General features: G+C 42.9%; 2 protein-coding genes across 2 annotated transcripts in view; both read left to right on the forward strand.

The window, feature by feature from the left end:
• Window positions 1–1,781, forward strand: part of RANBP3L (RAN binding protein 3 like) — a 56,344-nt gene extending 54,563 nt beyond the window's left edge. Inside the window, exon 18 of the mRNA XM_054283255.1 lies at window positions 1,382–1,781. Within this exon, the coding sequence (XP_054139230.1) occupies window positions 1,382–1,781 (400 nt within the window). The remainder of the gene's footprint in view (window positions 1–1,381) is intronic.
• Window positions 1,782–1,953: 172 nt separating this feature from the next.
• Window positions 1,954–24,076, forward strand: part of NADK2 (NAD kinase 2, mitochondrial) — a 32,446-nt gene continuing 10,323 nt past the window's right edge. Inside the window, exons 1-6 of the mRNA XM_054283517.1 lie at window positions 1,954–2,304; window positions 16,901–16,989; window positions 17,655–17,743; window positions 19,270–19,351; window positions 20,652–20,735; window positions 23,824–23,960. Coding sequence (XP_054139492.1) covers window positions 1,954–2,304; window positions 16,901–16,989; window positions 17,655–17,743; window positions 19,270–19,351; window positions 20,652–20,735; window positions 23,824–23,960 — 832 coding nt within the window. The remainder of the gene's footprint in view (window positions 2,305–16,900; window positions 16,990–17,654; window positions 17,744–19,269; window positions 19,352–20,651; window positions 20,736–23,823; window positions 23,961–24,076) is intronic.

A 24,076-nucleotide genomic window follows, 5' to 3' on the forward strand; every position in this document is an offset into this window, starting at 1 on the left:
CAAACTTAGTGGTTGAAGCTGATTTGATTTTCAAAAATCAAAACAATTCAATAGGCAATACACAAAGCACAAAAATCTTAGACGAGCAGCTAAATGGTCAATTAAGTTATAAAATAGATACCATTCAAAACAGAGTCATAAATTTTCGAAACCTCTTATATCTCTTAGGTCTCAAGGATGTTGTATTACCTATTGCTTTGTACAACCTTTAAGTTAATGGTTATACAGAATGAGGCATTTTCTGGTCAGCAAGGGAATTAGTTATGTTTAATTGGTTTCCTGGTAATCTGTTTTGTGATATTTTTCTTCAAGGCTAAGCTAATCAGTAGACAAAACAATCCTCCTGCCCACCAGCAAAGACTGGAGAGAACCTTTGTTTTGTGGGAAGAGCAGAACAGCTGCAGCTATGCTTATTTCCTAAGAGTTCTGGCAAAGCACTGTAGAGGAGTGCTGCATTGACAGGCAGGAGTTGCTGCTTCGATCCCTTCCCCCAGGGAAGATGAGATACAAGGTGAGTAATGAGAAATGTCCAAGTGAAGCCTTCAGTGCAGAAGGACCGTCTGTGGCAGTCGATGCCTGCACATGCAGTTATTGATAATCATGCAAACCCCCAAAGAATTTCTGGACAGCTTGCTTACAATATTAAAAAGTAACTCAGGATCGATAATTTAATTTTTTTTTTTTAACCTGGACTTGCCAGACGCTGTCTCGCAACGCTGCGGCCAGGTCCCTTCTGCCCTTCCTGACACTGGCAGATGTCACAAAGACCAAAACAGGCACAGATAACGAAATGAGCTTTTAAGCTACATGTATCTCACCAGCTCTGCGCACCAGATGCAATGTTTAGTCCTTCTAAAACACAGCACGTGCTGTGTTTTCCCATCTCTCTGAATTATTTTCCGAAAGTTTTTTCCCGTCCCTCCTCAGTTTCCCAGGGAAGCAGGCCGGCGCCCAGCGGGGCGATCCCACCTGACTTCCTTCCACCGCCTGCATGGTGCCGGCCCGCACCCGCTGCTCCAACGGGGTGAAGTGTCACTAGTAATAAGAGCACGGTCGCTGTCTCGTGGGGTGTGGGGGACACTGTTGAGGAACACTGCTTAGTGTCAGAACACTGCTTGGTCTCAGAATTCCTGTCTGTTCCCCCAAGCTATCTGAAGCTTCGCTAATGCACTATTATCAGTTCGTATTTGCCTTTCTGCCGTGCTGTAAAGCTATCACAAAGGCCGAGGACAGGAGTAGCAACACGTGAGATTTCCACACGCGCGATCTAAGACCAAGTAATTTCTCCCTCTTTATCTCTTTTAACATTATCGCTGCCTGCCGGGACACTAAGAGTACTAGCGGGGCACTGATGGCATTGTCGCTGTCCTCTGGGACACAGGGGAGCACTGGAGGGACGGATACTGGGAACACTCTGGAGCACGGCAAGTACTGGGGGTGCTGCTGCTGAGCCCTGGGACACGGGGGAGCAGCGGGAAGCCCTGGGGACGCTGTCGCTGTCCCCTCACGGCGCCCGGGGGGCCGGGCGCGGGGACATCCACCGCGCGCCGCCTACGTGCCTCGCGCCCCGTCCCGCGCGCCACCAGGAGCCGGGGCGGGGCCAAGCAGGGGCGGGCGGGCGGGGGGGGGGATGGGGAGAGAGAGAGAGATGTCTCCTCTACGCTTGCGCAGACGGCGCTCCCCGGGGCGCGGGGCGGGGCAGGCGGGCACGGCGCGCTGCGCCCCGGTTGGCCGGGGAGGGCGCAAGCGCCGGGGATAGCACTCAGGCTCCGCTCCCATGAGGGGCGGCTACCCGGCGGCGCAGCTCGCTATTGGCGGGGCGGGCGGCTGCGCGCAGGGAGGGCGGGGCGGCGGGCGCGGCCGGGCCATGTGTGCCGGGCGCCGCCGCAGAGCGGCCGCAGCCGCTGCCGGCAGCGCCGCGCCCGCTCCGGGGAGCGGCGCAGAGCCCGGGAGATGTTCTCTTCTTGGAGCTTCCCCTGCGGCCGCCTCCGCCTCGCCGGCCAGGCGGCAGCTCGCCGCTCCCCGCTGCTCTGCCCGCGGACGGCGGCTTCCTCCGCTCCGCCGTGGCTGCCGCTGCTTGGCGGCGCCCACCGGCGCCTACTCGCGCTCGGCGGGCTGAGCCCCTCCGCAGCGGCGGCGGCGGCCGGGCGGGGGGCGGCGGGGACCGCGCCGTGCGGGTCGGGGGCGGCGGGGGGCGGGTTCCGGCCGTCGCGGGTGGTGGTGGTGGTGAAGACGACGCGGTACGAGTTCGAGCAGCAGCGGTACCGCTACGCCGGGCTCTCTGAGGAGGACCTGAAGCAGCTGGTGAGCGGCGGGAGGGGCCGGCGGTCCCGGACAGCGAGGGCGTTGCCGCGGGGCTGCAGCAGGGTCGGGGGGTACCCAGGGTGATGCCCGGCTCCGGCGAGGGATGGCCGGGGTGATACCCGACTTCGGAGAGGTTCCCGTTGTGATACCCGGCTCCAGGGGCGCCGCCGGGCCGCTCTCTCCGAGTGTCCCTGGTGCTTCCCCGGGCCTTGGTGGGGCGGAGCCGGCGGCTGTGGAGGTGAGCGGGGTCGCGGCCGCTGTCCCCGGGCCCTGCCCCTGCTGCCGGCGGCTCTGCCCTCCCGCCGCTTCCCTCCCCGGCCCCCGATCCTGATGGAGCCGCCGAGCGGCACGGCCTGGAGAGGGGCGCGAGTGGCGGCGCTGGACATTCATCGCTTGCAGGCTGCCGAGAGACTTGTGCAGTAAGCGTGTTTGGGTTTTATCCTGGGAGGGATTCCAGTGGCCCTCAGCAAACTGCAGTCTTCTTCTTACTGAATGAAGTATAAAGATTAGAGCAGTGCATGCTGTGGAAAGCAGAGTCTTGCAAAAAATCTCCTCTGTGTCTTAGCATGGACTGATTCGCATTTCCTCCGTTTTTTTGCCACATCTTCACTCTATCCTTACATATTTTCCTCCATTCAGACAGCCACATCTCTCTCAGATCCACCCTTCTTGTTGCAGTTTTTAGAAAAGCATTTTTCTTTAGTCTCTAAGAAACTTTTAATATAAAGGTTCATTGCTGAAGGTATACTGAGGAAAGCAAGTGTCTCTGAGAGTTGATATGTGCACCCAGTGTCTTGTTGTCTTCATCTCCATCATGCTCAGTGACCTCACTCATTTCTCCCTTTACCCGGTGGCTGTCTTCCAGTGTTCACCTACCACTAGTGGGCTGAAGGATGTTACCTGCAGGAGTTGCTTTGGCTGCCAGCAGTCTGTGAAGTCCATGTCATGAGATCATATTTTTATACCTTTATTTTGGATAAGTCCATTACATTAATTTGTCCACAGATTCGTTTGTGTCTGTCAAGTCTTTGGTCTCTTACAACTGGAAATATTTTAGATCTCTGTTACTTTGCAATGTTTGGACTAAACTGGTACATGTGCTTATGTGGCAAGGACAAATGGCTGCATAGCCTTGCTCTGTAAGTAATCAGGGATAAAATGTACAGTATCTACAGCAATGTCTATGTGCTTCAGTTGGTCTTCTACCTCCTATGGAATTCTTGTCCAGACATTTTTTACATGTTTTGTATAGCTGTGTAGTTACAGTTCAACAAGTTGAATGTCAGTCTGTGTTAATTCTTGTGTAGCTTCCTGTTGCTGAGATGTCAGTACTTCCTTTCATACACTGGTTAGGGGGAAAAAAGGTGTCTTACAGCTCAGCTGTAAAACTTTTTATTGTCATTTAGCTGTTTGTGAGAAATTATTTCTTGTTGTTGAGTACATAGGTTGTCCTCAGTGTGCAGTTAAGCCCAGGAGAAGCAGACCGGGTTTGTTTGGTCACTTTTCCCTAACTGCTTCTGTGCAGGCAGGACTGGGACACTGAATCAGTGAACAGCATTGCACATCCCTTAAGGTGCTCATGACTGGATGGTGTGGTAGCTTCAGTTTCTTTTTTTGTGAGAATGCATATTTTGCATGATTGATAACCTGTATTGCCCTCAGTATGCATTTTTAAAGAAGTAACTGTGAACTCAGTGGGTGATTATAATGGTTGCAGAAACACCTTAAAGTTTGTCCTTTTGGAGAAACGTACAGATACACAATAATTCTTGGTATTTGTGACAGTTCTAGAATTTCTTTCCTAGGACTAGTGCTTTTTTAATATCTACCTTTCCCCTTAAAATACTGCCTTGTGAGGAATTGCAGCAATAAAAGTTGGTGTCGCCAGGTAGACAAAGCCCAACTTGCCTAACTATGTGTGTAGCAATATTGAGTTAAGCTCCTGCTGTATGGGCGGGAATACAGAGATTTGTGCAAGAGCACATTGAAAAGGTCTTGCAGAATTTTTTGAAACAGAAAAAAGAGAGTAAAGGAATTATCCTTGCTGCCCATTTCTTTTTTAGCTAACCTGTGAAAATTTCAGTATTTGCATTTTGCTGTGACTCTGGTCTCAGATCTTCTTTCCTCAGACTGAGTTAATGGCACTCTCACTGAATATGTTACGTGAAGGTTCAGAAGATTCTTATCCTCACCGCTGGGGAGATCATTTGTAGCTGAGTGATTGCTGTGAAGTGTCCTTCCCCCACAGTGCCATTGTGGGCAGCTTGGGAACAGGATGCATTTTGCTCCCTGGTGTTAGCTGCTATCCTTGTTCCCTGTGTCTCTGTTTCTCCTGGGGAGACTTTGGAAGCTGCTCCAAGGCAGCTGATCTCAGAAATGAGCTCAGGCTCACTGTCTTTGGGTTTGCAGCTCAGTTGAAGGGCCACACAGAAGGCAGGGTGAGAGCTGAGTGTGTATGAAAGCCTCAGGCTGGGATACAGGCAAAGAGTGAAAGCAAAAGAGCACAGGAGAGGTTTGGCTCCTGTGATGCTCCGAGCTGCTGGCTGACCCAGACCTGTTGCTGGTGGGGGTTGCACTGGAGGGGGCTCAGGCTTGGGTGATCCTGGATGGAGGAGGCTTGTAGTGTAAGGGAGAAGCACAAAAGGAAGAGCATGGTGCTGTTATCCTCTGTCATGGACCTTCAGATGTCCAGACACTGGCTATCTGAAATACAGAAATTCAGTTTCAAGGCAATGTTGTAGGTTTAGATTTGAGCAGCCATACCTGGGCTTGTTGCCTTGCCTGTTGTGAGCAGACGAGATGTTTGCAAGTTTCTAGAAGATAGCTGATGTCTGTACTTGGAAACTTCAGATATCAGTATAGCACAGTTAATGAAAATTGGGGGCTTAATCAGTTCTGCCTGATCACCAAGACAGGCGAGCAGTCCTGAAGGTAGCTGTTTCAATCAGTGTGTTTATGTATTGAGGGTGAATATGCAGGAAGTAACTTAATGCAGACATGATGGTGCCTTTGGGCACTCATCTTAATGAAATGAGATATGTTTCATGTTTAAGGAGGCTGAAGATGAATCATTGGCATACACCAATATGTACTAAAATATTATACAGGTCATAGTATATGTCTTTATCTATGATATATGCAGTATAAATCACAGTATCCTCCAAGAAGCAGAATACCAATGATGGAGGTGACTGGCTGACATTTCTTATAAGCCATAAAGGCCCTGGGCACCTGTAGCTTAAACCCTTCTGTGGCTTTACTTTTGGATGCTAAGTGAGTTGTATTATACAAATACTATGAAATCTTGCAAAGTCAAAGCTGCAGGGTCACAATTCCAGAACTCAAGTATTCTTTCTCTGTGCAGACAGAGATAGGAGAGGTAAAGAAGCAGTCAAGATAGCAGAAGAGCAAAACTAATGGTGGAAAGATGGAAAGCAAGGGCTACTTTTACAGGTCTACTAAATGGTGTCTTTGCTTTATGAAATTTAAGGGGCTGTTGAGTTTTAGAAATCTTGCAGTTACCAACTCTAAGTTATACTAATCTTTCTTCCAAGTCCGTGCTAACAGTTTGCCTACCAGAAGTTACAGCAATTTGTATTTCTTGTGACCTAGCTTACTGGGATTGGCATCTAAATATGACTAGTTACAAAAATGAATGATCCAGTCAACTAGTACTGAAGGCTGCTACATGTTCTGTTTATTTCACTCTCAGTAAATCCATAGAGAGGAACCACTGCTGTTGTCCTTACATAAACTAAGAGAATATAATGCCCCAGTAATAGAGGTTGTTTCCTGACTTCTGGGTTTTGTGTTGTTTGATAGTGCAGATATGATAAATTGCTGACTTCTCACAGCTGTAAGGTATTTAGGGAAGGTGAAAATGTTACCTATCCAAATACATTTTGTACACAATTCTAATTATCTTTGAAAATGTCTTGTCATATGAAAAGTTATGTTTGTCTTGATCTTAGTTGGAAGGAGGTCGTTCAGTGTGGTTTAGAGTTGATATTCTGTTGTGGCTGGTTTATGAGTCTTTATTTGGAGCAGGAGGGGGAGAGCAAGTTGCAGGTTTGGAACAAGTTTTGCCTCTTTTGGACCACTGCAGCTAATTGCTAGGGGTGGTAATCTCAGTGATGTGAAGTTCATACAGCTTTATAGAAAACTGGTGTCTGGGTAGGGAAGAGGCAATGTGTTGTCAGGATATTGCCTCCCCTGAATGCGGTCAATATGAACTTGCACAGGTGATGCATAGGGCAGCAGCAACATCCTGGGCAGGGCTGGCCAGGAAGGAAGGAAGGAGTGTTGCCCAGCAGGTAGGTGAGCTTCAGCTGGGGCTCCTGTTGTGTGCCAGAACAACCCCGCAGAGCTGTGGGTGGGGTCTGGGGGGTGTGTGCAGCAGGACACTGTCCTCCCACCCTCCTGCTCCTAATTTAGATGTGTGCAGCACCAGTTGTTGCTAGTCCATGCAGTAAAGTTTTCATGCCTCTTAGAAAATTCCTTCTTGTGGGAAATGTACTGTTTTACCTCTAACTTGATAGGTGATGGATTTTTGGTTTTGATTACAGAAAAAAATTCTCTGCTATTTTTTATATTAAATAGTATCCCTTTCAGTATCACTTCTGAATTACTTTTCCTGAGTACTAGTGTTACAAGCTTGTAACTCTCATACCACCACCTGAAGATACAGTTTTGGAAAATATCCAGGCATTTTGTTCTCAGATTTCTGGTTTAGAAGACTGTGCTTCAATGCTGATGCCTGTGATCCTCTCAAACACTTATTTAGAAAGTAGTCAAATATTTTCAGAATACTGAGTTTTGCAAATGCAAAGAAGGCAGCAGAATGAAAAAGCACTATGCAAACTTCAAAGTTCAACTGAATTGTAATTTTAAAATAAAATCTAGTAATTTAGTAGACAACTAAAAAAAAGTTGCTTTTCTGAAAATCAGTAAGTATGAGGGCAGTTAACCCTGTGTCCTCTTGTGGATCCATATGTACAGGGTATATTTAAAGTAGTATTTTAAGTAAAAACTTCCTTAATGAATGAGGTGATACTGTGAAGTTTTTCATTATTCTGTTGAATTCAGACTGCCCATCTCTTCTTACCTTGTAATGTGAATTTTTTCAGTGGATGTTCTTTTACAGAGCACATAAAGTGTTTTAAATCTGTTAGGACTCTACTATTCTCTACCTTATCCTGAAAAGAGGGAGATGTACTAACTCCCTTTAGTGAATTGAAGCATACAGAATTCAAGACACAGATTATATTCCACTAGGATTACATAAAGCTAAAGACTTCTTTTTTTTCAGAAATAAAATTTTTGAACTAATCCACTGGAAACTGAGATGTGTGCAAATGCTTTTCAGGTTACATGAACATGGTGTTCATTTGTTTACCTTTGAAATTTGATATATTTGCATCAGTGTTAAGTCACTGTACTGGCATCTGCTTTATTAAATTGTTCCTCTCATGTTATTATTCTAAGAGGGGTCTGGAAAATGATGGAAACAATTAAATGTGATGGAGTAATTATTTTTTCCATACAATTTGTTTTTCCAGTATACCATTCAAGTATACTCAGTTGCATATAGCAAATAGATATAAAAGTAGGGCATTACAGTGTAATTCACCTTAATTAAACTTCTGGGACTTTTTCACCAATCATACTATGTTGTATACAGCTGAAGAAGGCTACTTCATGGAAGTGACTTTAATGCTGGCTTTAAGTACTTCATTAGTTTTGATTTACAGCATCATGTTGGTGTTGTGCTGTATTAATGAGAATGATTGAATTGCCTGGATTACACAGGTTTTTTTAGAAATCTTTTAGTGAAGAAAGCAGTTACCACTGTTTATAGTTAACAAAACAATTTGCTCTGCCTTAGCCTTTGAATTGCAAACCACTATGTGTATTCCTCACATGTGGTTAAAATGACAATAACGCTTTAATGTCGTCGATGAACAATTAGAAAACAGTTCATGGCATTTTAACTTTTTTTCATGTATGCATCAAACTCTTGTCCTAAAACAGCGTTTCTGTAAAACTTCAGGAACATAATGTTGCAGTTAAATCAGCTATTACAGAAGTAATGGTTTATAAAATGCTACAATATCTATACTTCATAGTCATTATTCTACATAATAGAAACATTAGATTACATTAATGTACAGCAGCATTTGAAGGCTTGCTGTGATGGTGTAATGGAAGTGAGGGGTCTAAATTACTGAATAAGAAAGTGAGGAAAATATAAGGAAAAAATATTCCTAGCTGAAGTAGTCTTCTGGACTTCTGCAGTGTGGGGGGTGGTTAAGTAAACTGCTGCAAACATAGCAAATAGCCAGGAACAATACTGGCAAAAATACCGAGCAATTGACAGCAAGTTAGTAAATCAGTCCTAGTCAGGTAACTTCAGCCTTCTGGCCTTTCTTGTGTGGTAAGAACTGACTTACTGCATTGGTTAACTTAGCACATTTTTTTGAAAGCAAGTGGCTGGAGCCTGTATAATATGTAATAATCCTGGGAAGGGTGGAAGAATTGGATTTAATGCTATGGCTTGCAGCTCAACAGCAGTTTGTATTGGAAAACTTGATTTGTGTTCAAGGCCTTATGGGAGACTTAAACCTGAGCCTTGGTACTTCTGATCCAATGTAGGAGCTTATTTCAGGAACCTGATTGGTTTCTCTGGTGCTTATTCATTATTAAGGCCTTCCTGTAAACAATGCATTTATGGATTAGATTTTTTTAGCTAATAAATTATCAGAAGCCAGTGCATTTGAAGTTCACTCAGAACCTGCAGCTGCTCACTGGGTCTGGTTGTAAGGTTCACTTTAGAGAGAGTTTCAGAGCACTTGTACAAGTGTGAATGAGCTAAACTGCAGGGCCTTAAAGGAGCTGGGTGCCCCAAAATGGGTTAATCCACTGTATTACTGTACACTGCAATTGCAAACTGTACTGCCAACAGAATTCTACTGAAACTGGCCCTGTTGATAGCAAAAGGTTGGGGGTATTGGGTTTGTGTGGCCAGGTTTTGGTAGTGAGGAGGACTGCAGCTGTGGCTCCTGTAAGAAGCTGCCAGAAGCTTCCTCCATGTCTGACAGCTGATACCAGGTGGATCTAAGATGGACCCTCAGCAGCACAGGTCAAGCCATTTAGAGATGGTAGTGTCATCTCAGTTGGTAACATATTTAAGAGGGGAAAAAAAATTACTGTGCAAATGTAATTGCTCTCAGAGATGAGAGAAGTGAGAGAGTGTGAGAGCAGCAGCTCTGCAGACACAGGTCAGTGAAGGAGGAGGGGCAGGAGGTGCTCCAGGCCCCAGAGCAGAGATTCCCCTGCAGCCCCTGGTGCAGCCCTGGGTGAGGCAGCTGTGCCCCTTTAGGCCCTGCAGGCCCAGGGGGGAGCAGAGATTCCCCTGCAGCCCCTGGAGGAGCCACAGCAGAGCAGCTGGGTGTGCCTGAAGGAGGCTGGGACCCCATGGAAGCCCGTGCTGGAGCAGGCTCCTGGCAGGAGCTGTGGCCTGTGCAGAGAGCCCCTCACTGGAGCAGGCTCCTGGCAGGAGCTGTGGCCTGTGCAGAGAGCCCCTCACTGGAGCAGGCTCCTGGCAGGAGCTGTGGCCTGTGCAGAGAGCCCCTCACTGGAGCAGGCTCCTGGCAGGAGCTGTGGCCTGTGCAGAGAGCCCCTCACTGGAGCAGGCTCCTGGCAGGAGCTGTGGCCTCAGTGTGGGCCCACAGTGGAGCAGTCTGTTCCTGAGGGACTGTACCCTGTGGAGGACCCAGACTGGCGCAGTTTGTGGAGAACTGCAGCCCATGGAAAAGAATTATGCTGGAGAAGTTTCTGAAAAATCTCCTGTGGATATCTCCAGCCCCCAGGGAAAGAGCAGGGCAAAGAGCTCCTCTAGTTGAGCAGAGACCAAAATGACTTGAGACAAACTGACTATATCTCCCATGCTTGTGTCCCTGTTCTGCTGATGGGAGGAGGAGGGAGAGCTGGGACAATTGGAGGGATGGAGGGAAGGTGTTTTTAATATTTGTTCTACTTCTCATTATCCTGCCCTGATTTTGATTCATAATAAATTCAGTTGATTTCCAAAAGCTGAGTGTGTTTTAGTCTGTGATGGTAACTGGTGAGTATTCTGTTCCTGTCATTATCTCAACTTTGAGCCTTTCCTTACATTTTCTCTTTCCTATCTCATTGTGAAGGGGTTGTGATAAGAGCAGCTTTGGTGAGCAACTGGCATCCAGCCAGTCAGGGTCAATGTGCTACATTAAGTCAGTGACTTAGCAAACGTTGTTATTGAATAAGTCTGGAATTTTTCAGTAAATACTTAAATTTGACCAGTTTTTTTTTTTTCTAAATACGGTTGCCTTACTGTCTTGAGTCTTTATCTATAGCCAAACTATATGACATCTGATAATGCATTTACTATTTCTAGTGCAAGAACAATTAGATCACATTTCCCCTTTTAAGAAGTCAGGCAACTTCTGTGAAAGGAGTAATATTAAGGATCTCTCTCAGACTGTCTTCACAGAAGAGGTTCTCCAGCCCTCTGATCATTGTGTCTCTTCTCTGTGCTGGCTCCAGCAGGTGCCTGTCCCTGCTGTGCTGGGAGCCCAGGGCTGGATGCAGTGCTCCAGGTGGGTCTCAGCAGAGCAGAGGGGCAGAATCCCCTCCCTGCCCTGCTGCCCACGGGGCTCTGGGTGCAGCCTGGGTCCATGGCTGGTCTCAGTCACTTCATCCCATAGCCAGTATTGGTATTGCCCCAGCCCAAGTGCAGCACCTTGCATTTGGCCTTGTTGAATTTTGTGAGGTTTGTACAGACCCAACCCTCAAACCTGTCAGGGTCCTATGGATGATGTCTCCACTCTCCTGTGTATCAACTGCACTACGCCTTGGTGTTGTCCGCAAATGTGCTGTCACTGGTGTGAATACAGCCAAGTACAAATGGTACTTACTTTCTGCTACAAATCGAGGGCAGGTGTGCTGTGCTTACTGTGAGTGTCATGTCCAAACCTGGATATCTGTTGTGTGCAACCACCAAATTCAGCTCCCCCGTCACTTCAGCTGACGGCTGGTAAAAACGCTAACCATTCAGCATTGTGGTTCAAGCTTGCTCTGCCTGCCCTAGGAGACCCTTTTTTGTGGGACACTTGAAATGTGTCTCTAAGGTACAGATTCCTGTTGGGCAGGTTCTGCTAAGGCTAGCTCCTCAGCTTGTTTATCTGTTTTATTGTTGGCATTTTATTATCTAAGATTCAGAAGCTGCACCATGCTTTAATCCTATGTACTTGTATGTGGGTTACTTTTGAAATAGAGAAGCTTAATATTTCATTAGAGCTCCTAAGAAATCCAGAAGTTTAGTGCGTGCCTGACCTTTTAGGAAAATTGCATTTGTTTTTAGCATGACAGATCAAGCTTTGTCTTAACTAGTTAGCACCAGAACAGGATAATTACTTGCCTGTAGATTGACAGTCTGACTTTGATATTTAAGGAAGTTTTGATTGAAAGTCAAGTTTAGTCAGGAATGCTAAGGGAAGTGTATGGCTTGAAACATGTCCTTTATTCAAAGCTGTTCTAGTTCTAACGTTAATGTATTGAGAAAAATATTTTTTCTGTAAGTCTGTCAAAATCTTGTTTCTTTTAAGCAGAGTAAAAACTGAACACTAACTATGTCTGTACTTGGGACACATGGTTAAATCTCAAGGGACAATTTCTAAGAATACAGGACTTAAAGTGCCATACTCTGCTTAGAAACAGATTGTTATGTTCGTGCTCATTGTATTTTTATCTTGAGGTTAAAATTCAAATTTTTGCTATTCAGCTGTTGATCTCTAAATCTGTTTGTATTATTTTGTGGTTCTTTCTGTAGAAATCAGGTAGATTGTAAAGCAGTGATCTGTTCTTGTTTTCCAGCTGGGGTGCATGTGTGGGCAAGTTCATTGTGGAAATTTGAGAGAGTAATTGTTTCTAGATCTATGCTTTTTGTTGTTAGGGTTTAGGGGTTTTTTTGGATTTGTTTTTTTTTTTTCTTCTTCTTTCTAGTCAGTCATTTAGTTTAACTCCTCAATGACCAACACTTGTAAAACAAGGGATTGGTATTAACTCCATCCTGGTGCAGTTTAAGACTGCATGAACGTTAGTGCTGTAAATTAAGCGTAAGCCTAGTAATGAGAGTATATATGCATACACATAAGGCCAAAGTAGAGTGGAAAAGTTCCATTTAACCTTACTGGATAAGTCCAGAGGAGGACCAGAAAGATGGTCACGAGGCTGGAGCACCTCTCCTGTGAAGACAAGACAGTTTGAGCTGTTCAGCCTCAAGAGAAGGGTCTGGGGAGAGCTTAGAGCACCTCCTAGTACCTGAAGGGACTCCACAGGAAAGCTGAAGAGGGACCTTTTGTCAGTGAGTGTATTGATAGGATGAAGGGAATGGCTTTAAGCTGAAAGAGGGAAGATTAGCAGCTTAGCTGTTAGGAAGGTAGTGAGGCTCAGGCACAGGTTGCCCAGAGAACTTGTGAATGCACCGTCTGTCAAAGTGTCCAAGTTCAGATTGGATGGAGCTCTAAGGAACCTGGTGTAGTGAAAGGTGTCCTTCTGTAGAACAGGGTGACTGGGTCTAGATCATCTTTAAGGTCCCTTCCAAACCAAATCACTGTGATTCTGCTAGGATGAGATGCAGAAGGTGCTCAGTTGACAAATTCACTCCAGACAATATCCATGTTACTGTATTGAGAGAACATACTCTTTTATCCTTATGCTTAATAAGCAATGCCAGTAGGTCTCAGTCTTTTCCCATTTTCTAATCAAGAGTCATAATCCACGTATGTAGACAACAATGGGTATTCTGATGTTACTTGGCTTGTGTTGGCTTCTGTATTTGTGTCTAGAAGCCTTGTCCTTGCTGTGCAGCATTGTTCCTGCATGGCCAACATTACTAAAGGACAGCAGGCCCACAATTTAAACCAAATGAGTTGGGACTTGCCAGAGGTGCAGGCTTAGATTACAGAAGGAAGGCTTATTCTTGCATTTTATTTTCTGTAGTATTAAGGTCAGATTAACAGGTGTAATTCTAAATCAGAGGTTCCTCCAAAGGAAGAAGAGCTTGAAAGTTGTCTTCATGCAGAATCTAATACCTGTGTGCCTTTTTGAGGAGTCAGTTGACAAAAGCCAAGCCTGGCATAGGTTTGGGGGCCTGTTTTATGATTGGGCTTGAGAGCCAGGCTGTCCTTGTGCTGTCTGTACATCCCAAGTGTCTTCAAGGCTCTTTAAGGAGATGATCATGCACACAGCAACTGGACTGCCTGATCTTTGTCTTCAGCTCTTTTGAAATAAAAAGCAGGTGCTGCTCTCAGTTTGGTCTTACACTTTGCCCTAAGTGCAAACCCCTTTCCAGCAGCAGCATTTGTCATAGTCTTAGAGTGGCAGTCTGGTGCTGGATATGAGGCAGGAGCAGAGGCAGTGAAATACAGGTACATCTGTCTGAACACCCTTTTCACTGTGAGGGTGACTGGACACTGGCACAGTTTGCCCAGAGATGTGGTAGAGGCTCCATCTGTGAAGATCTAAAGCCATCCAGATCTGGACAGATGGCCCTGCTTGAGCTTAGGGTTGGACCAGAGGTGTGTTCTAGTTCAGCCACTCTGTGATTCTGTGCTTCTGACCGCAAGGACTGTAGGCACTTCCCTGGTTCTTTGGAGTAGTGGAGTGAGAGCAGCTGCTGATTAGCATTCCTGTTGGATATACTTGACTGTGGTCAGGCTCAGTTGGGCTTCCCTTTTGTCAGTTCTTAGGTGAATGAACTTGCAAGTTATCTCTGAACACAGAGAGTGAGGCTGGAGATGAACAGACTGTTGTAATCTCTGGAGCCTTTTGCGAATCAGGACAATTTAATAACTCCATAAATGTAGCACTGCGATTTAAACTAAAGGGCCTAACTTTTCATTTTTCTTGCTTAGTAATGTGTGTTTACTTGTTCTAGATCTAAAGTCAAAGAGGAGATCTACACATTCAATGTCTGTTCTACAGTGCTACTGAAATGGTTCATCCAGTTGTCAGAATACTGATAGTTTATTTGCTGAGCAACCTCTTCTGTTTTCTGAAGCTTTTGATGAAATAATGTAACTCAACTATGGCAAATGTTCTGTTCCATAGCAATGGCGCTACTCATACCTCTCCTTCCTGGTGATGCCAGGGAAATGCTAGCTGTTGGCTTGCCACTGATGTTGATGGCTTAAAAACCTGCAAATGATCACACAGAGAATATTACTTTGTTATTATTCAGAGATAAAAGCTCTCTTCCATCAAGTTGAAAGATAGCATGCTGACAAATTAGCCAAATAAATGAGGTACATAAAATTGCAAGATGGAGTTTGTGGTTTCTGTTTTGTGTGGAACTAACAACAGCCTGAAAAAAGTGTGCTGTTACAGCAGTCTGCCTGTCAGGTGCTAGTTTCATTCACTGCAGATACTTCTAGAGGAACCTGATTTTAGTAATGGTGTTTTTTGGAAATTGTTTGATTGTGGATTTCTTGTTCTTGTGGTAAGGCAAGATGAGTTGGTGCTTTGAATGTGCAATTGAAAATCCTTTTAGCAAATTACATCTATGCTGCTTAGCAGCAGGTGTCTATGGGAGGCAAATACCTCCCTTTTTCCTTTCTGCCTTTTCCTTTCCCCTCCAAGTGGATGATAGGAGGCTGACAGCAGGCTGGCAATGGACTGTGCTGTAACTAGCATAGCCCTGTGTAATCTTTCACTCCCCAGAGCCCACAGGGTTCAAGTTCCCAATGCAACACCATGGACTCTGCAGGCAGGACCAAGAGGTGTCTGAGGTGCACAGGCATTGTAGCTCAGGAGTAGAAACAAAGGATTTAAGTGTGTGAGTCAATTAATGGGACGTAACACCCTGTATCCCAGTAAACCAATGTGAACAAGCTTTGGAAAAACTTGCAGTATTTATCTGATGTTTTCTGATCATCCACATACCTGTGTCTGTGTGTGATCATGCATAGCTGGCAGGCAGCTGCTCCCACTGTCTTCCTTTAGTGCTATTGATACATCCAGGCAGCCTGTGAGTCTCTGTTGGAAGTGTTTTCCTGATCCTAGCTCTAAGACCACCTAAAGATTTTCTTCCTGCAAGTTAATTGCCAATTGTAAATATACTGAGTGGAACAGCAGTGCAGTTCCAGAGCAGGCAGTTACATCCTTGTCTGTAACTACTTTGGTGCTGAGTCTATCTTATGGGCTTAGCTCATGGTTGGATGTCTTGACATGAATGGGTGTCAGATGAATAAAGATTTCATTTCCTGGGTATTGGAGTGTGGTTGACTTCAACTGTCATATCCTGACAGTCCTCTCCCGTTCTCTGTGGAGTTGAGAAGTCTATGAAAATGGGATTAGACAAGGCTGTCTGGCACCACTTTCTCTTGGAATGATATAAAACTTCGAATAAAGGCACTTGAATAAATTGCTGGAAGTAGCTGTTTAGCGCTTCTGGCACAGATGAATTCCTCTGGACAAACTCTAGGAGAAGTTCTGTTTCTCTGCTGATAAATTAGTTTTAACTGTTCAGGGAAAAGGAAGCAGTGACAGTATAATTGTGGAATAGTTCAGGCTAGAGGGAGCATCAGGAGCCTGCTGCTCAAAACAGAATCAGTTTCACTGTGAATGTATAGACTCCTTTTGCTTTACATCCTTTGCACCCTTTCTTTCACTTTCTTTATCTCTATGCGCACACATGTTTGGCAGTATCAGCCCCAGATGAGGCCCCCCCTGCTAAATAAGATAAGGAACATATGGTGACTGAATTACTCGCACAAAAACTTGTTGCCAAACTAATCTGCAACAAGTCAATAATCTCACATGCCTGCTTATGACTGTATCTGTATAAACTGCAAAATGTTTCTGGGGTCTGAAGAGTGTGTTGAGATTAATTAAGTATTCAAATTCTCCATTTTCCAGAAAGGATGAGACTAGAATGCACCTACAGAGTTCGTCTTGTTATTGTTACCAACTTGTTTAACAAATGTGGTGTAAAACCCAGGGAACAGTATCAAATGTATTAGGTAGATTGTCCTTAAGCTTTTTTTGATCCAGAGAAAATGTCACCTTTGTCAGCACTTGGCAGTCTTCCATTTTAGCTCAAATACAATTTGAAGGGTAATGCTGGAAGTGTTTCAGGCGCTGTTTCCTTAATTGTCATTCCTGTTGCTTTTTTTGTCTGTCTTCTCTACAGCACAACTTTAAGCTAACTGGGTGTTTCAACACATGGCAGAAATATACTTAGTGTAGCTGTATGGATTCATGTAGTCTTTATATCAGTTGGCAGATTCAGGAAGAGCAAAGTGTCTGAAGTTGCATGGAAGTCAATGTAGTATGCTTGTTTGCATATCTGTGATTCTTGAATGCTATGGGCATTTGATTCACTTAATGAACTAGTCAATATAACCTGACTGCTGTGTACATTGAAATGTAATTAATGGAAGGCTTATAAGAACTTATCTCTGCTGAGAGAAAATAACCTGCTTTTTTTGTAGGTTCTATTTGCTTTGCTCAAGAGCACTTACTGCACTTAACTTCTACAAATTCCGTTTCTGTCTTACAGCTTGCCTTGAAGGGATCTAACTATGCTGGTCTGCTGGAACGGCATCGCATTCATACAAAAAACGTGGAGCATGTTGTGGACAGCTTACGGTAAGAGTGCATAGGTGGGAGAATGTTGGGAATTTAGCTGACTAAAGACTGGAAAAGTACAAGGCCGTGGCTAATTCCAAGTCCTGCACCTGCAAGATAGTGTGTCCTTGGGCCTAGCTGAGTATGATAAAGGAGTGGACAGAGAGACGTGGGAAATAGAGAATGTAGGCCCAAAGGAATGAGGAAGAGTTGATGGTATAGTTTAACCAATAGATTGCTTGGCTTACAGAATATTCATAAGCTTATTTCTTGCTGTATAAGTGTTTGATGCTTTCTTCAATAAATTGGACCTGTGATGAACCATATGGTGTCCTGGTCTCCTTCTGTCAACGGGAGGATTTCAGACACAGTGCAAATATCCATGGATCGTGTGAAACAAAAGAAAGCCTCGTGTTACCAATGCCAATAAAATAGGAAAGGAAAGAGAGAGGTGCAGATGAGCAGTCATTCCTCAAAGAGCCATCATGTGAACTGACTCAGTTCAGTTGGCTAGCATGTTCGATTATTATCTTGAAAATAAGCAAGAAGGTGGTACAGGATTTGTGTGTCAAGTGTTTTTAAGCCAAATATGGTTGCAATTACTCCTTACCTGCATGAAAACTTTCCAGAAGGCTGTGACAAGAAACATTACATATTGGAATTCAGACTTTCTCTGAACTTTACAGGAACGAAAGGATAGAAGTTCGTCTTGTTAAGCGTCGAGAGTATAATGAAGAGACAGTTCGGTGGGCAGATGCTGTTATATCAGCAGGAGGTATGACTTTATGGAAAGGAAGTATTTGTTTCAGTATGTTTTCATAGATATGTTTCTCAGAAATACTTGGCAGTGTTTGAAGCAACTGGAAATAATGCGCATTCTGAAAACAAATTGCAAATCTGATTGTCAGAAAATCTCACAAAAAGCAGTGGTTGTCACCATCTTGTCTACCTCTAGTACCTAAAATTGTAGCCCATGGAAGTGAACCCCAGTGCATGGCCACTTGAAAAGTTTTTCATGTGTGAAACAATATAAACTGTGGAATTTACTATAGTTTTCAACTAAAGAGGATAAAATTCTTGATGTCATGTAATTTTATGTAGCCCTAAAATCTACTCATTGTTTTTTTGGAATGTGAGGTGTAGACTAACATACTACCTCATGGTCCCCTTGCTCAAACTGTCTTTCTTGCTTTCACACTTAATCCAGTGACTGGCGTATCAAGTTGGATGGTACAGGTAAAAAGTCTGCAGCTTCTGAGCATCTTGTGCCACTGATCAGTGTTTTCCAGATGAACCAACAGAGCAATTAACCTGATTGTTTATCTTTAATATTGGATTGCAGCACTTCATTCAGTGTTGTTTTTTGGGATATGCTGCAAATACAGCCTCATGTTGCTGGGCTCTGATGTAGTGTTCACTCATCTGTGGCAAATAGCCTTGACCACAGCTTTCTCTCTTCCCACTAGTCCAGTTTGCCCTTAGGTACTCATCACCATGAAGAATGGGTAGAAAGGTTTATTCCTGAAGCATCCTATCAACTCTTGTGGATTTCAGAGAACTTCCCCAAAGTGCCAATTTGTCTTTGGGAAAAATTTTCATGGTTGAGGCAAGCAGCTGGGAAGTAGTAATACATCATCTGAGGTTTTCAGAGCTTTATGTCTTTGTGCTGTTCAGAGCTTACATCTTCTTGCAAAGAAGAGTAAGGTTATAGTTTTCTTTCTGTTTAACAGACAGGAAAAAATACCAATATCTGCAAAAAACAGTAAATTTAAAGATTTCTAATTCTGAGATTTCTACTTACCCAAGACATCTTTTCTAAGTGTGCCTGTCTGGGGCCAAATAAGACCTTTAAATTGCCTTTTAGGAGGACAACTGGGGTGAAGCTAAAGTCATTGTTTTTAGGTGACTCACAATAACATTTGGTTTTGTTTCCTGTCTCCTGTGGCTTTGTTTAGCAATACTTTCTAAATTTACTTTTGCTAAAGAGTTTCTCTTACCTGCTGATAAATGTACAGAAATTCCCATAAATCTCTTTTAAAGCTTGCTTCTGCCGCATTCAGTTGCCTGGGCATGTATAGCTATCAGATAAATTGTTCTTTTTCCAGTCATGTTTGCTATCTCAAATTCAGTTGTCACTACTCTTATTTGATAAGATGTCAGTGGTTTTGTCCTATTGTATTTTTGTCCAGCTTGCCTGATGTGTTGTTGATACAAACGCACATAATGCTAATGCTGGAGTACATTCTGTTTGGGGTACTAGAATGTGAAGTGAAACTAACTTTTGATCTGTTTTCTTTGTAGGTGATGGTACAATGTTGTTGGCAGCCAGTAAGGTCTTTGATAAATTTAAACCAGTCATCGGAATAAATACTGATCCTGAAAGGTAAAAAAATATTTGGGAAAGCAATGTTTTATTTAATATTAGGCACACTGTGCATGTGTTTTCGTGGTACATGAGGCATACCTGTAGCATTTGGCAGCATAAATGTCTGTTTTAGTGGGTTGCAGATACCAAGGGAATAGTTTGTTTTTTTTAGAGAAGTTTGCACAGGGAGTTATCCTGTCTCATCTGAGGACATTAAGTAGTATTGGACAAGCATGCCTGTGTGCCACAGATGTTCTCACACACCAATGTAACAGCACTTGCAGCTAGTTAATTTGTATTACTGACCAGAAGTTTGAGGCTAGATTGGCAGTGTAGAACTTAGGAAGAAGGACTTGGTAAAAGCAGTTAACTGTGGTGTCTGAACACACAAAACCTTAATTTTTTTTGTGAAGAAGGTGGATTCAGTAGAGGCTCAGATGAAGAAATTTGCTGTTGTTTCTTAATGTGAACCATAACATACCTCAGAAGATTCCTGAACCAATTGTTGGCACTATTATAAACTCTGCACAAGCTGCACCCACCTGCCCACATCAGTCTTACAGCTCATTAGGTGCAGTGTGTTGGTATTGCTTGGTTGGTATAACCTTCAAATGGATGGCAAGTGAAACTCAGAATTCACCAAGGCTCTGCCTGCTGAGAAGTCCAGATTTAGATTTCTGCTTGTGATGTTTCTGCTTTTTTGGATACTGACAGTTAATTTATTCCTAGTACATAAAGTGGTGGTCAAAATGTTTAATTTCTTTAATACCTTCTCTTCCAAAAGTTTTTAAATGCTCTGAGTAGCTATTCTGCATTATCAAGCCTGACTAGTAGGGTTCAAATAGCAAGTGCCTTCAAATTGTCACATACTACTCATGGAAGGGAGCACTGTTTAGTCTTCTAGTTTTGACAAGAGGTTCTTTTGTTCTTAGGTATGTTGCTTAGCTGTTCATGTTGCTAACTTGGGTGTAAGTGGAGAAAGATTTTTTTCCTCACCTGCCAGGTTTATTAAGCTTAAATTGCTTAGTATGGTGACAGGAACTACATTAGTGCTTACATACTCCTGCAGGATTATTAGCTGGACAGTTTTTAGGGGAAATGTGGGAGAATTAGCTTGTCTCTGACACACAGACTCCAGGAGCTGAGAGCAGTGTATTGTTGCTGATGTGGTACTGTGCAAGAACAGTAGAGATTCCTAAAGGTCTAAGAAGTGTAGCTTTGCTAGATGTACCACATAGGGAGATATTTGTTTTGTTTTCCAAAGGTACCAAATCTGAACAGTAATACTATAATTTTCATTGTCATTTTTTGCTACTAGATCAGAAGGCCACCTGTGCTTGCCTGTGAGATACACGTACTCATTTCCTGAAGCACTACAGAAGCTTTATCGTGGTGAGTTCAGGTAGGATTCACTGATCTTTGGTTTTGAAAAACATGGAGAGATTGGGAAACACCTAGTCATATGCAATTCCTAGGAAGCAGCTGAAGCTTAGTAAACTCTTAATGGCTCAAATAGTGAATTCTGTGTAGATGTTTGTAATGTTGAAAAATGAGGTTTTTGGTCAAAGGTGAGACTAAAACTGCCAGTTCCAGAAAAAAGTTGTCTGGGATGACATGCAATAAGTGATTTTCACTTCTGACTTAGCAAATTCATAAATGAGGAGCTGTATCCTTGTAAGGGGTATATTGGTTTATGTATTTTAGGACTGTCCTGGTTTAGAGCGAATTTTAGAGGAAACTTTTGAAGTAGTCTAGAAAGCAAACTCAAACTGCCCCTCCCCCAGCCAGTTTGGAAATAAAATATCTTTCAAGAAAAATGGACAAAGCTATTTATTTAACAAGAAAGTGCTCACAAACATGAAAAAAATGAACAGCATTAAACAATTGGACCTCTCCCTGTTCTGCAGAGATGGCAGACTCAGAGAGAGGGCTTGTCATGGGCTGTAGCTGAGCTCGCTCAGTCTCTCATCCATCCCTGTGGTGCTGGAACGCAGCGTCCCAGCCCCAGTGTGAGCTCCTGGTGCCATTCTGGGTTCAGGCCTGAGCAGGGCTGATCAGTTCCAAAAAAAGGAGAAGCCACGGTCCAGGGAACTTCTCTGCCTAAGCCAGCTAAAAACTGACTAAAGGCAAAGGAGAGCTCTGTCCTGCTGTCTGTCCGTGCTGCAGACAACGCAGTCTGTGAGCAGGAATGCAGGAGAGTGAGTGCAGTGTCCGATAACAAACTCTGCGCTTCTTCTCCTCCCTCTCGCTCTTGGAACCTCTCTTAGAGGTGCAGAATTTATATCCAGCATAAACTGAACAGACAGCTGGGGATTCAAGCATCATAAAGTCACTCTACAACAAGGACTCAAAAACATACAGTACAGTGATGGCCATAAGAATAGAAGCTAGTGAAACACATACAGTTAGGAAATGGTCAGTGTGTTGCATCTAGGGATTTGGTGATTGAGATAAAGTGGCTTAAATTTTGCTGACAAGTAAGGCAAACATTTCTTCATGCTGAATATAGCTTGATGTTTCCAGTACTAGATATTCTTAAAACAGAATAATCTCAATTGATTTAAAAAGAAACAAACTGAATTTTAAAGGACAGACTAGAGAAGAGTTTTTAATAACTACTAAAGAAGAGACACTGTTCTGTAATATAAATACTTTACAGAATATTTTTGTGATGACAGACTATCAAACAGAAATCAGTCACTCATGTGAAAGTATATAGCAATTCATTTTTGTTTATACTTCAAGCATATTAAATTTGTAACTTGAGTGTAACTGTTTTTGTGCCATAGAATAGTTCTGAAATTAAATTAATAGAATTGCCAGGATAAATGACTGAAGAATTTCAATATGTATTGCTAAAGGAACAGATACTTTCTACTCACATATTCTAAGGTTTAGAAAACAGAAGCTTTTTAGTCTCCATCATTCTAATTTGCTTAAATAAAACTCATAGTGCTTATTCAGATAACCTCTCCTGACATTTGGCAATTTTGATGTTTTGTTGGAAACAAAGCTATATTTTTGTTGCTGAAATTCCTGTTATTGCTTATTATGGAGCTGAAACCTCACCAGAGCAAAACAGAAAGCATTTCTCTAATTATTTTTCTGAAATAATGGAAGATAATAAATAACTAAATAAATAATAAATTAAAGAAATAAAAAAAAATATATTTAATTAATTAATTATAAATTAATAAATAATATATTCTTAAGCAAGGATGTGAGCAGGTGTTTCATTTGAGAGTTCTTGTTTGGCCCTAAGCAAACTTTGGAATAGGTGGGTAACTGAATTCTTGTCTGGAAGGGCTTCTGGTATTTTGGAGTTTTGGTGGATGGTGAGTTGCCAGAAACAGAAAATTACCCTTATCCATGATGTATCAGTCAGTGCAACAATCTGTGTGAAAATTGACCTTGTAATCCTTGAGAAAACCAACGTTATTGATTTGTAAAGGACAAACTATATCAGATTACCCACATTTTTTATCTTGGGGGTCAGTGCTGGAGCAGGTTCTCAGAATAGGGATATTAATAGGGTACAGTCCCATTTTCTAATTTTGTGGGGGATGTGATATGTTCTAGCCAGGACCATTGTAAGGAGGCTGGTATAGTGATACTCCCTGCATGCTTTCTGCGTGACTACCTAAAATACTTAGTTTAAGGGCAGATAGGATGTGTAAATGTAGGTCTATAAAGATGACTAGAGGAAAAACTAGCAACATAGTCATCATATAAAGCATAAGTCTCATGTAATTTTAGGAAAAAGTGGGTAATGTCACCTGGTTATCGACAGTATGAACAGGGAGAAGATTTGCTGATAAAACTCTCTTGTGATTTGCTTTCTTAGTCAAAACTATTGCTATTTTACTTTATGAAATATCTTAGGTTGTAAGAGTAAAAGGAATTTATTTCTCTAGGGAAGAATAAAAAATCAGAATGTTGTAACATGGCTTTTATATCCTTCTCTTGCTTCAAATGAATTTATTTTAAGCACCCTGAATTCCTAGGGTAGGAGGGATTGTTAAAATGAGAGGATACCTGGGGCCTTATACATAAAGGGATGCATAGAGCTGCTTTTCTGGACATGTCAAATACAAACAAAAGATGTCAAAAATACAGCATGTATTTCTGTGTAAATTCTGGAGAGCTCTTTATTCTTAAAAATATTGTATCAGCATTCATTCACATATTAGAATCACATGCCTCAAGAGGAGAGTTTGTTACATACAGTTTTTGTAGGCTGCTTTTGGCCAGTGGCCTCTTATTTTACACATGCAAAAAACATTAGGTACCAAATTGGCAAATGTAAAGAATTTACAATTACATATTATTAATTTTTAAATTTAGAAGTTATAGTAGAACCTGTAAAACTTGAAATATGACTTTGAATATATTTAGCTCCTTCTTGTAAGATGTTCTGCTTTGAGAGAGGAGACTCTCAGATCCTAATTTTGTAATGAATATTTCTTACTGACATCTTTTTCCTCTCGTAGGTGGCAGTGGCGGCAAAGAATCCGACTGTATCTTGAAGGAACTGGGATTAACCCAGCCCCGGTGGATTTACATGAACAGCAGCTAAGCCAAGAGCAACACAGCAGGGCTCACATAAATGAAAGATTCCAGGATCAAGGTAGGTTAAAATCTGACAAGAATATAATCATTTTGCTATGGTAACTTGGAATAGAAAATAAAGACTTGTGAAAGTTTTAGTATTTGAAATACCTGCTGTCAAAATACCTGATCTTT

The sequence above is a fragment of the Melozone crissalis genome, unplaced genomic scaffold (assembly GCF_028551555.1).
Source record: "Melozone crissalis strain CALT ecotype California unplaced genomic scaffold, PUWL_Pcris_2 ptg000036l_1, whole genome shotgun sequence".
In the NCBI taxonomy this organism is placed as follows: domain Eukaryota; kingdom Metazoa; phylum Chordata; class Aves; order Passeriformes; family Passerellidae; genus Melozone; species Melozone crissalis.